The 13,697-nt window shown below is 36.9% G+C and overlaps 1 protein-coding gene across 5 annotated transcripts in view; it reads right to left on the bottom strand.

The window, feature by feature from the left end:
* Positions 1-13,697, bottom strand: part of FSTL5 (follistatin like 5) — a 293,863-nt gene that overhangs the window by 83,496 nt on the left and 196,670 nt on the right. For all 5 annotated transcript variants that reach the window (XM_030492605.1, XM_030492607.1, XM_030492606.1 and 2 more), the window contains one exon: positions 8,227-8,393. In XM_030492605.1, the coding sequence (XP_030348465.1) occupies positions 8,227-8,393 (167 nt within the window). The remainder of the gene's footprint in view (positions 1-8,226; positions 8,394-13,697) is intronic.

The raw sequence follows: 13,697 nt of genomic DNA, 5'->3' as shown, positions 1-13,697 counted from the left end.
CATGAAAGGTGAATTAGAGGGACATAATTGATGCATCTGTTCCCCAACGCTAAAATGCTAAAAATCTTCCTTTCTGTAACTCCCATGAACTTTGAAGAATACATCTCGTACATTCTTTATTGGACTTTATCAGAGACCAGAGCGAGCTTTAAAGAAAAAAGGCAATCCTGTGAAGAGCAGAAAAGACTGAAAAGCTGATTCTCCATCAGGGCTTGGCAGAATGCTTTGGAATGTAGAAAATATAAAATGAAAGGTTTCATCTCCAGATACAACAAGTCTAACTCAAGCAAGTAACCATCAAGCAAGCAATATGTCATTGCTGTACAGATGCTCCAAAACCTGTAAAAACGTATGGTTGTATCAATCTTACTACCTGCAAAGCATTGCCAAAATGAGAGTCAGTAGAAGACAGAGCAGCAAGCATAACAAAAGGCAAAAGGAGCACAGCTGAGAATAGCCAGAAGAAGACTGTAGAGAGGACCATCCTCAAGACTTTCTTCAGCTCAGAGTTGAAGCGTGACCAGATGATGGACGGAGAAAGAGCACCATGGCTTTATTGAGCAATTGTTCCCAGTATTTCCAATGCTCCAAGGTTTTCATGAACATGTCATGAATTTATCACAGTATTAATCATGGTAAATGTAAACAAATAAAAATTATTTAAACCCTGTAAACCATACTACAGTTAAAATCCAGTATTTTAGCTATATAGATGTGAACTAGAAACAGAAACCTGCATGAAAATCAAACAAAACTACAGGAACCATTAAAAGCACTGACAGGTAAAGGCATTGCCAGAATTCATACTAAATTTAGGGAAACTTTTAGTTTCTTTTATCTCTTCTCTTTAACAGAACAATGAAAAAATTTTGGCTGTGGATACAAATGTCACTTATATCCAAATAAAAAAAAGTTCTGAATGCAAGCTTTGAAATGCAGCTCTAGATTATCAAGATAGCTAGATTAAAATGGTATAAAGATGACAAGGAAAGGAAGAATACACAGGAAGGTGATAACATTTACATATGACAAAGAACATGAGATGATGAAATAGAAATCAGTCTGTAATCAATCAAGAAAATTTAGATATTAATGGGTACATGGTACTGGGAGTATGGGTAGACAAATCACTCCGCAGTTTGATACAGGGAAATCTTAAATGTCATCATTTGAAAATCATGGCAGACATACCATCTTCTGTTGTAATCTTGCCAGAGATCAAAACTTAATCAAGCTTGATCTGAATAAGCAGTTTGCTTCATGACACTTCTGCAAGTAGCGGCACTGGTGATTTTACAGGTGTGTGGCAATTTTCTTTTTGAGTCAGTACTGAATCAAAACCTTGGTACTGGAGTATTTTTTTTAGCTACTATTATTTTTAAAACATTACAAATTTTAAAATAATTTTAAAATATTATAAACGCCAGGTGAGTCAAATTCCCAATACATCCTACCTATCTCAATTCTTCCTCCTGGGATGCCTGGGAGCAGCAGAAATAACAGTTTCTTTTCTTGGTGTTTAAGCAATTGTGCCTCTCTTCAGTGAGACAGACTCTTGGATATCAAAGCGCTTTTGTTACTGATGATGTAGCCCTCCTATTTAATGTACTGTAGTGATGATTTGAAAGTCAGGGCTGCAAGCTACAAGAGGCCGTTATTAACAAAGCATCTTTCTCATGCTTTTAAGAAGGATTGACCTTTCCTGCTACCTGTAGACTAGTCCAGGTTGCTCTGTTGAGACTTCTTTTCTAAAATAATAACCCAGAAAGCTTAGTATTCTTTTTGCATCCTATAAAACTCTTTCAAACAATTCTCACCAAAGCTGTGGAAAGCATTAAGTCTAGTAGGATTGCAAAAGTACTGCAAAATGACCTGGACAACTTGGAAAAATAAGTATGTAGCTAGTAATAAAAGCATAAAGAAATGATGCTGGTTTTCACCCAGAGGGAATGTATACTGTAGGAAAAAAAGATCAGAAGAGTAAGTCTATGAATGCACATAAAAATCAAACTACAATTTTGGCATGCATTAATCAGGAATTCATAGCACAAGCTGAATTTTCTAGTATCAGCAATATAGACTGCAGACATTACCTGCATCACTATATATATATGTAGAAAAGAACAGAGAAATCAGTGAATTTGAACTGAAAAGAAAGGGTTGAGTAAGTAAGATTGGTAGTGAAAAAAAGATGCCTACAAAAATTCTGAAGTCAACTTATAACACAATAGACCAAATAGCTTCCTAGTAATTTTAAAATAAGGGAAATATGGACAACAGTGAAAAGAAAGGTAGGTGTGACAGAAGTTCTGGTGTCTCTGAGAAAAGGAGTATAGGCTACAATAGCAGTAGGCCAATAATAAACAATGTTTGCATGAATAATATGGTAGAAAAATCAAAATGTATTTAAAAGACAGCTTGCTGAAAGAAAAACACTAATATAAATGAAATCACTAGCTGTTTACCTTCCTTAAAATATTTCCATGTTTCTACAGAATCTGCTAATTGGTATTTTCTACAGAAAACTTAAAAATAGAACATGCAGGGGTGGATATAACTATCATAGAATCATAGAATGGTTAGGGTTGGAAAGGATCTTAAGCTCATCTTGTTCCAACCCCCCTGCCATGGGCAGGGACACCTCACACCGGACCAGGTTGTTCAAGGCTCTGTCCAGCCTAGCCTTGAACACTGCCAGGGATGGATACTGTAATATACAAAAAAATAACCAAATAAGTTGTTATTTATTGTCTTTATATTCTAATTTTACTTTTAGAAACTTCTATTTCTAAAAAAAAATTAAAAAAACCCCAAGCAAACAAAAAAAAAACCAACCCCAAAAAAGTGTCACTGATGTATTCTGGAATCCCCAATGAAACTAGACAATCATCTGCAATGTGCAGGAAGATAAATCTATGGAGAACAAGGATATCAATGTCTTGAACACTTTTGGTATTCAAGTATTTCAACTCACACAGGAGACCTTCTTAAACAGCTATCAATACAGAACTACCATTTCAGCTACTCTTCTAAAGGTGTGTTCAACACTCTTGGAGGAACCACTCAATTCAGAGATCCACATTGTCCCTTCTATTTCATTAAGGATTACCGTCTGTAGATGTCAAAAATGCATAGTGCTGTCTTCCAGGTAGTTTAACATGGCTTGCCTGGGATTATTTTCAAGGATTGCTTCATGGCAAGGGTTTTTGTTGGGGTTTTTTTGTTTGTTTGTTTGTTTTGTTGGGGTTTTTTTTTTTTACTTTTAAGAGGAGTTGTATTTGGGGAGCAGAGAAAAAAAAAAAGGAGGCATATTTCTCCGACATTTATGGCTCACCTGCAATTCCATCATAAATACAAACATAAAAAAGTAAATTCTTGACAGACAGGGCATTTGTATTTATGACCATTGCCTTAAAGTCATAACTGTGTAGTACTAAGAACAATTTAACTATGCATAAAGATAAATTTGTATGTAGGTCCATACTATCACATGGGAGAAGACAATGTGAAAGGTTCTCCTGAGTATTTTCTGAAGAATAAAAAAAAAGGGGAAAGAAGTATAAGAACTTGGAAGGAAAAGAAGAGGGCAGATGTCAAGAGTCCTTTCTAGGAAATATGCTTGGCATTGTGGACAATCTGAAAACATTTCTGTCATCAATTGCTGAGCGGAAGTCTCCAGAATGGAAGATGGAAGGGAGCATGTTCCTTCAGAGGACATTAGCTTTTAACCTCCATTAAGATGTTGTGGGGTTGCTGGGTTTGAGGGGGGGAGGGCAGAAGTATATCAATAAGAGAATGTAGACTGCTGAATGATACAAAAAAAGTGAAAGTTGTAATCTGATAAATCTGATCTGATAAATTAGCTTTAACTAGATTGTTGTGGTTTAAGCCCAGATGGCAACTCAGAACCATTTTATGATTCTATGAAATAAAAGCCTACTAAAATAAAAAAAGGCACTAAAATATCAGCAAAATATCCCATGATATCAATACTATAGTGAGTCAGAGCACAATTACACTACAATTTAAGTAAAATTTGCAGAGGCATATGATTTTTCGTGGTTTCATTCAAATGGATGTTGATTATCCCTGACTCCAGTCAGTTTCTATAAGAGAAAGATCAGTAGCAAGATGCTACTTACACTAATAATAATCATAAGTACCATAAGAAAGGTTGAGGAATACTAAGGACTTCTAAAATTACCAACCGGATATTATCAGTAACATTATTAATCTGACCGCATGCGTGACAGCAACCTCTTTAATTATTTTATCATTTTTTAAATGCACTACTTACATACAATTTTCATTATCAACCTTTGAAATCCAAACAGTATTTCTTAATATTTCTTTAAAATGTCTTAGAGTATATAATACTGCTAATTATTTAAGACTGGCTTTTAGCCACCCTTAGACATATATCCTGTATAATTTCAGTAGAGGAGTAAACTATTTAAAAAGAAAAACAGAAATTCAAGTAACAATTTGAGTTTAAACTTGGACTCTTTTGCTGCTTCTTGTGTTCTTCCATTTGGAGAAAAACACTAGGATATTATATTGGTGTGATTTTGTCCCTCCTGAAGTGAATAGCTTAACTCATATTGAGAACTGCATAGTGCAAAAACTTTAGTTCTAAGTGTGAAGCACTTGCTATGATTTACAAAATCACATTGTCACTACTGTTTAGTCTAATTGGTTCCCTACATATGTGCTGACTTCCAGTTATGATGACCTCTGATGCATTTTGTTGAAAAAAATATTTATCTATCTTCCCAGGCCAGGTTGTCACATTATTTTATAAAGTGTACTACTATTTACACAACATTATTAGTCTTGAGAAGCATGGATGTGGTTCCTTTATAACTGAGTAAATTAATAATTCCCAGAGTAAGGCAAACATGATTATAGTTTATAATATAGCCATAGTAAAGCCTAGAATACATAGCCTCTGGGGACATCTTAAATTATACAAGGACTTAGGGGTTTTGAATGTTTAAAATTGCCTGAATAACAACACATTCTTTGGTCTTTAAATTGTGAGCACACTGTGTTTCCCTCTGCATTTTTTTCCTTTTATGTTAATATTTAAGTACTAAATTCATTTTCCATAGTGAAATATAAGACACCACTATTTTTTGCCCAATTTTTTCCCCCAAGGTTTTATTTTTATTACATTGTCTGAAGGGATACTAAATTATGGCTGCATAAGAACCTTTAAGCACATGTGAAACTGGAAAAACTGAATAGGGAATGTATGATGAACAAGGTTCAGAAAGGTATGGAATGACCAAAAAAATATGGAAGGAAAAAAACCCAAACAAACAAGCCAAGGGGAGGTCTAGAAATAAATATATGGGATCAAATCAGTGCAAACAGTGAAACACGTAAAATAAGTTTTGAACAAAAGAGACTCAGAGGAACAATTTAACTCAATGACTTTACACCCATTTTTTTTTTTTTTTTATATGCAGACTCCATTAACTCTTTCTTTCACCCTTTGTTAGTTTCTCACCTATATGTATTTGAGTGCTATTAATTTTAGTGCCTCACTCAATATTGGATCTGTCATTCTCTTTCTATATTTGAATCATAACTAAACTGTTAATACTAAAGGACTAAGGCTATAACATAATTTTTTCTTTAAAAGACTTCCAAGCATTCCAGTTTGTTTATGTTTTTCTTAAGCTAACAAACAAAAAATTAATATATTCATCTTCAGAATTATGTGCTCCTATCACTGGAGGCTTTTACTCCCTTGATGGTTCTTACTGTACCTGTACACAAAATGCAGACACAGACATCATCTCAGCACTCAGGTAACACTTTCCAGACCTTTCTTTTTATGTTTGTGGGTTCTCAACCACTGTCACATATTCCTCCTCTCCTATTAAATATAAACAAATCTGGCCAATTCTAGCTATTTCAACTTTGCTTTGAATGTCTGATCACCACAGTAATCTGACTTCAAATTGGGTACCCCATCAGTCGCATACTGGTTTCTCTTCCAGTTGTGATAAGTACTTCAGAAGTATTCTGGCTTGGCCTTGGCCAATAGCAACACTCCCAGTCAGCTGCTCACTTACTCATTCCCCCTCCACTCCCACTCCCCCGCAGAACAGGGGGATAAGAAAAGAAGAATATGAATGAGAAAGCTCCTGGGTTCAGATAAAGACAGGGAGATTGCTTCCTAATAACTATGGCGGGCAAAACAGACTTGAACTTGGGAAATTTAGCTTAATTTATTGCCAACTAAAATAAACATGTGATCACTAATTTGGGTGGTGGGAAACAAAAAGACATACATAATGAAAACAACAGCTTTCCTCCCCATCTTCCCCAGGCTCAACTTCACTCCTTTCCTCCCAACTCCCTTACCCTCCACCCAAGTGGTAGGGAAGCAATTTCTCTTTGCGTCTCCCTTCTCCTCACTCATTTCATCTGCTCCAGACAGGACTCTCCATAGGCTGAAGTCCTTCAAGACAAACCTGCTCCAGTGTGGTTATCTGCTCCACCATGGAGCACCACCATGGAGCACCCCCTGCTCCTCCAGCCTTGGACTTCCCTGCTCTTTCTCTCTTTGTTCTCTCCTCCTCTCTTTCTCTGGTGTTCTATGCCAAACATTCCTTTTCGACTGTTTTCTCAGTGGTGCCACAAGCACGGCTGAGGGGCTCAGCCGTGCCCTGCAGTGGGTCAGTTGGATCCGGATGTGTCCAGCACGGGGCAGCCCTGGCCTCTTTCTTCAGAGGCCGCCCTGCAGCCCCCGCTGCCAACACCTGGGCACCTGCACCCAGCACAAAACGTTTCTCTGGGTTTTTTTTTTTTTTGTTTGGTTGGTTTTGCTGTTTCTGTAGGGGTTTTGTGTCCATTTTCATACTCGAAATGTATGTACTGGGCTTTGAAAACACTCTTATCAAGTCTGCAAATACAGTCAACTGAACCATTTGGTTTGCAACTGAGCTGTTAGCTTCATTATTTCCATTCATCATTTCCCTTTTATTTCTGTGTCCAGATGCATGTTCCTGTTTCTATCTACAGCTCATGCCATGTATTATACTTAGAAGTGATTAGTAAGAACTCCATTGTTTATGAGCATCATGAATATTTACAGAAAGCTAACAAATATTGCAGAAAGGAGCTTGTGAACATGAGCAAGACACTTCTGAATGTCAATCATATCATTAATAACAAACTAACAAAAGCAACAATTATTTAACTGAGAATTTTCTAAGGATGCTGGTTTTATCCTAAGCCTCTCAAGTGACTTAAAGCCACCATTCAAGCAAGATGAGCTTTGTCATTGCCCCTTATTTTACAAAACACCACTGTGAGGAAGCTCAATTTACGAACAGGAAACAAAACAGCAAATAAAACAAAGGTGATGTGTGAGTACAACTGCCACCTTAGAATTAAAAGCATTCATAAGGAAATGAAATAAACAAACTAGATATCTGATTGTGGCGATATTCCACACCCATAACAGTTCCAGTGATTTCAGACTCACTTGTGTCAGAGAGCAAGCACAATTCCCTTTGTCCTCATTTAGATCAAAATTGCCAAAGCAATGTAAGCATACCCACAAGCAAACAAAATACAGCTGAAAACATATTTTTAGAGTTTTGTCAGAAGATGTAATTATGTTTCTCAATTTTGCTCCACATTTTGAGGTCATAACAAAGTTAGGTGGCAAATATTAGCTGTTCTAAAAATGAGATTCCTAAGTTATATTCACTGGTGATGCGACTCTTTGAGAGTACCATATACACTGCTGAATATTTTCATGACTGAGCAAAACAACCAATTTGTAGTAAATTACTTGTTTTGGAAAAAGTAAATTTTTATTGAATTATTAGAAAATAAGATTATTATGATCCGATTGTCATAAGTCACTATTTATTTCTTAAAATGTTCATTTCACAGATTTCTTTCAGATGTTTGAAGACAATATAATCCTGAATGTATAATGTTGACTGTATTTTGGGCTGCAATTTTATCCTCATGTGCTTTTGTTATATTTATTCTTTTAAATGGTCTGTGAAACATGTTTTCTCTATGTCTAACAATAAGAGTTGGAATACACAGCAAAATAAAAACAGACTGGCAAATATATCGTTTCCATTACTTTTCTTTGTAACATCAGAAGCATGGAGCTTGCTACATATCTTTCTATTCTTTATGAAACATTTTGATAATAAACTGTTAAGCAGTTAAAGAGCATTTCTTACTTACATTGATATCTTCCAAATCTAAGCTATTCAGAACAACATTGTTCCTCTTCCAGAGGATGGGAGGTCTCAGAGTTCCCTGGATCGCACAACTTAAGACCACACTTTGTCCCACGGTTGCTGCAGTTGTGCTTAGTTTTTGATCTTCAGGCAGACTCAGCTGAACTACTTCTGCAAAAGATATATTGTTTGTAAGATTAATTAGCAGCCAGTTTCAGAAGGTTAATTAGCATGCAGGTTTTGTACACTGGTAATTTAAGGATTTTAATTGGAATCAAAGTAAAAAGAACTTCCAAGAACCACAGGAAGTTCAGAGTGTTTCAAATAAAGGTCAGCATGACATTTCAATTAAATTGACTGACAAGTATCACCCTGTAAGAAAAGAAGCATTTAATATGAAAATGAATTTCAGAGGTAAGACTGTTATAAACATGACAGTTTATCCAAAGTCTGACACCACAAGTTATTTCACAGTTATGGCCAATGCAGCAGAACAGTCAGCACATTCATCTGAACTAAAATGGTCACATGACTACAATACACATTCATATGAGTTCATTCTCAAAAAATAAACAGAAGAACTGAGCTCAGAGTACAAAATATACAGGACTGAGAATAAAATGGACAACAAAGTGAATGCTGCATTCAGAATACAAAATTAAGGTATAAGACTTCTTATGGTAAACCAGGTTTTATGAGTCTTTTCTTGGTATTAGTGAAAACACAGTTTCCAGATCAACATTAGTAATCTCTTCCATTTCAGTCTCAAAAGAATATGCATTAATCATAGTGCAAACACATTAACATTGTTTTTAAAAAACAGCATTTTAAAAAACAGCATTCTACTACATTTCAAACATGACTCCTTTTACAACTGCAGAAATTCGGAGCCAGAAAAATAAAGTTGTGTACTTCAATAAATCTCTTTAAGTACAGGAAGAAAAAAAAAAGAGAAAAGAGGGTTAAATACAAATCCGAAGTAAATGCCGTGCATCACTTATAGAATCATAGAATCATAGAATGGTTTGGGTTGGAAGGGACCTTTAAAAATCACCTAGTCCAACCCCCCTGCAATGAGCAGGGACATCTCCATCTAGATAAGGTTGCTCAGAACCACATCCAGCCTAGGCCACCTGGTGGGCTTTTCCAGCTCAGCCCACACGCCAGGGGATGCTGGTTGAGCTTCTTCACTGTAAAGCTCCTTCTGGCCAGCTTGTGACACGATTGTTTGTGTCTTTCCCAGGAAATTCAGCAGATGAGAGAAGCAATGTCTGCAATCACACAGACATCTGGCTGGGCTCTGAAAAGCACAGATACAGATGGACAAAGGCAGGGTGGGCTGTCACTGCACTGGGCTCCTGCTTAGTGCTCCCCGCAGACAGAACCATGGGATCCAGGAGCATGACTGTGACTGAGCAGGTCCCATGGGGTTTATTATCTCCTAGCACTCACAGACCTCCTGTTGTGTGTCTGGGAGAGAAATGCTGTCACCAGGCATGGGGATTGCCTCCTTTTCCTGAGGCACCCACAAAGGTGTGGAGCTGCATGTGGGGGCTGGCAGCCTTAGAAATAGCTTGCAGCCACTAGGTCCTCAGAGCCTGGAACCTCTTGCAGTCAGAAAACCTGCTCTCTTCTCCCTGCAGGGACTGTCATCAACCTGCAGAGATCATCCAGCAGTGTGTTCTGGTTCCTGTGTGCTCCACCCATTCTGGATACTTTTGTGAAGGTAGAGTAGCAGAAACTGTCAGTGCTGCTTCTCTTGCCTCTTACAAAGTTAGTGGCAAGCCCTGGGCCATCTCCCCTCAGGCCAGTGGTATTGCTCAAGGCCATGGCACGAGTCCAGTGCCTGACGCCTGAGGCTTGGCTCCCTCCAAAACAGCAGCTGGGATACTCTCAATCCCTTCATCCCCCAGCCTGTAATGATACAGGGAGTTCCCCTGACCCAGGTGCAGGACCTTGCAGTTGGGCTTCTGGAACCTCAAGAAGTTACTTCTTGAGCTTGCCCAGGTCCCTCTGGATGACATCCTATCTCTTGTGCGTGTCAACTGCACCACTCAGCTTGGTGTCATCTGCAAACTTTGCTCCCCCAGCTCTTGCCTTGCAGTTCATCTGCTTGAGAGGTGTGAGGAGAGAGCCTGCCAGTGAAGACTGAGGCAAAGAAGTTGTGGAGTACCTCAGCCTTCTTCTTGTCCACTGTTACGAGTTTACCAGTCTTGCTCATCATGGGGGCACACTTTCTTTGATCTTCCTCTTCTAGTTGACATACCCATAGAAGCTCTTCTGGTTAATCTTTGTGTCCCTTGCCAAGTTCAACTCCAGCTGCACCGTGGCCTTCCAGACCCCATCTTGTGAATTATCTTAACCCACAAGTATTTGCCACGTATTTTTTGCATTTACTGTGCAACACAGTATAAATTGCTAGTGTTGATAAGCTATTTCAAAAGGCTTGAAAAACAACTTTTATTTTATTATTACCTAAATCAATCAGAATAGAGCATGTTTCCATTTTCTTAGTTTGCCCAATATTTAGTAATTAAACTGTGAAAGGCAGGGAAATGGAGTTTTCAAAGCTGACATTTTGCAAAAACATCTTAAAAAGCAATAGAGATAAATCAATAATGGAATCTTACTTTAACGTTATTTCTTCAAGAGTCATACATCTTGGGTTGTCATTCTTCATACAAGTTAAGCTATGGCAATATTCTTGTAAGCTAACATATAAAATTATATCACTGTATTTTTAAAACATAGCAGGAGGGATAGGGTAGTACCAGGGAAAAAAGACAGTTACAGCTGTGCAGTGCTTTGATCAACCTTTCTGTTTTCTTAATCCTAAATACTATGGGCTGATGTGCCTAACGTGTAAAATTCTGGTACTTTAAATTGAGCACATTTTATAAAAAGAGTTGTTACACTTGGATTTATTTTAGTTTTCTGAAGAAGTTAAAGGATAGGTAGTAAAAGCTGGGCTATTTCAGTTCTCTCCCTACACCTGAAAAAAATCTTATTGCCCACTCCTTTGATGGCCCAAAACAGTCTGTAAGGAACTGTATGCAATCATAAAACTCTTTTGTATCTTAGAATACCAAATCAGGCTACTAGGAGGAGAAACACTGAAGCGTATGAAATTTCTGGAGATTAAGTGGTTCCTTACTGTGTCTTATAATCAGTAAAGAAAAGCTGCAATATCACTCCAAATAAAAGTTTTTGAAAGCTAAAAGGTATGATAAAATATTATATTGGGACTTTGTATATCACTTTATAATTTATTATTTATGGAAGAGAGAAAGATCTTAGGCAACCGAGACTGATTCAGTTAACTTAATTCCATCAATAAATGTATGATTTGAACCTCCTCATTTACTTACATAAGTTGTGTGCATACCTAGCAGCCACAAAACACTCTTATGAGTCTAAACTAACGAACATTATGCAGACTGGTACCCCCTATCTAAAATTAAGACCACATCAAGCCTGTATTCATTTTGTTTGCATATTTCAAACCTAATTTAAAAGCAATCACCTTTTAAAACAAAGCAAAGAAGCCTTTAGTCCATGGACAGAATAAGCTCTGTACTTAATCAATAGCATTACTTGGTGGCTTAAAATTGAAATGCAGCTAGGTAACATACCTTTTCCTCTTCAGGCATTGGTTCATCTGCGTCATTTTGCTGTTCTTTAACAGCAATTTTAAAATCAGCTTACATCACCATTAGCATGACTAATTTTGTCATTTTCTGCTATATCTTCCACTTTGAACTTGTTGTAAACATATTACTTGCATATTTAGTAGAAGGTTTCAGTATGAGAAGTAAGAGAACATGTTTCATGAGTGGCTGTTCTTTAGGGTTGTATGCCAACAGCTGTTCTCTAGGGTCTTATGCCAGCAAAGGGGTCTTTCTGTTCTCATGATCCATTTAACAGCACACAGAAGAAAAAAAAGGCTAAACTTAATGTTTTAGCCACAGATCTTGGATTAAAATTCAGGAGGTCTTATTTCCAGCCTTATGACCAGCATAGCAGAGGATTCTACTTTTATTTTATGGCAGTGTGGTTGTTATTCAAAACTAAAAGCCCTTAAGAGGCTTACAATTACAATTAACATTTATTCATCTTTCATCTTTGCTGACAAGAGACTTGAAAATCATTTTTTGTTGACAATTATAATACTGTAATAGCTCATGGTTTTTAGGAAGTCCTGTACAAAACAATCCCATAAAGAAAATTAACAGAAACCATAAAAGAAAACACAATCCTACATTTATTTCTAATATTAGTCAATAAGATTTAATGGAGAGTGATTCATAGGTCATGCTAGGAAACATTTTATAGAAGAACTTAAAAGCTTCTCTGAAAGACAAATGTGAAGAAAACCCCCTACAGTTTCTATTTCCTCTTACAAATATTGAATGCAGTATTCTTTATTAAAACACCTAGAAACATTATAAATGCTTCAGGTTTTAAAAATCAGAATAAAGTAGAATATGTCAGTTGACCTCTTACTTTGTTGAATTTAGCATCAAATTATTTTATTATTGAAGCAGCTTTCAACTTCTGATTTTGTAAGGACCTAAACCGACCACATTTCTTTTCAAATTTCTTAAAAAAAACCCAAAAAAACCAAGAAAAACCAAAAAACAGCTGAATTAAATAGAAGGACTAAATAAAATACAGACAGTTATATCTTACAAAAGTTTATAAATGTATGCACTTATAAAGTGTTTACCATTATAGCAAAGTCTATATTTTTTAATGGTTGTTTCAAGTACTAACAATGAATGTAGACTGTGAGAATTATCCCAAGAACTTTGTGAGATTGAGAACCCAAACAATAAAATAGTAGATAAATTCAATGGGGGGGAAAGAATTACAATACAGCAAAAGCAATCCTTTGAATCTAGATCAACGGGCTGTAAGTTCACTTGGCAGGAGAGAGACAGTGAGTGATGATACGTAGTTATATCAACTCTGTCCTCTTTAGCAAAGAAAAATTCAAATCTTAAGAAAGGAACTAAAAGCAAACAAAACCCCCATAATTTTGCCTCATGGTTTGTCCACATGAATACCACATGCAGCTATGGGTCCTCTGCATAGTAAATAAAAACTCAGAAGCAAAACAAGCATGATAAGGGTATAGAGCAGTTTAAATATGAAAAACTATCAAAGGGACTTAGATTTTTCTTTTACAAAACAGATGATGTAGGGAGCTTTGACAGCAGTCATAGAATCATAGAATCATAGAATCGTAAGGGTTGGAAAGGACCTTAAGATCATCTAGTTCCAACCCCCCTGCCATGGGCAGGGACACCTTGCCCTAAACCATGTGGCTCAAGGCTCTGTCCAACCTGGCCTTGAACACCGCCAGGGATGGAGCATCCACAACCTCCCTGGGCAACCCATTCCAGTGCTTCACCACCCTCACTGTAAAGAACTTCTTCCTTATATCTAATCTAAACTTCCTCTGTTTAAGTTTGA

Source organism: Strigops habroptila, chromosome 7 (assembly GCF_004027225.2).
Source record: "Strigops habroptila isolate Jane chromosome 7, bStrHab1.2.pri, whole genome shotgun sequence".
In the NCBI taxonomy this organism is placed as follows: domain Eukaryota; kingdom Metazoa; phylum Chordata; class Aves; order Psittaciformes; family Psittacidae; genus Strigops; species Strigops habroptila.
This window is presented reverse-complemented; position numbering and strand designations above follow the sequence as displayed.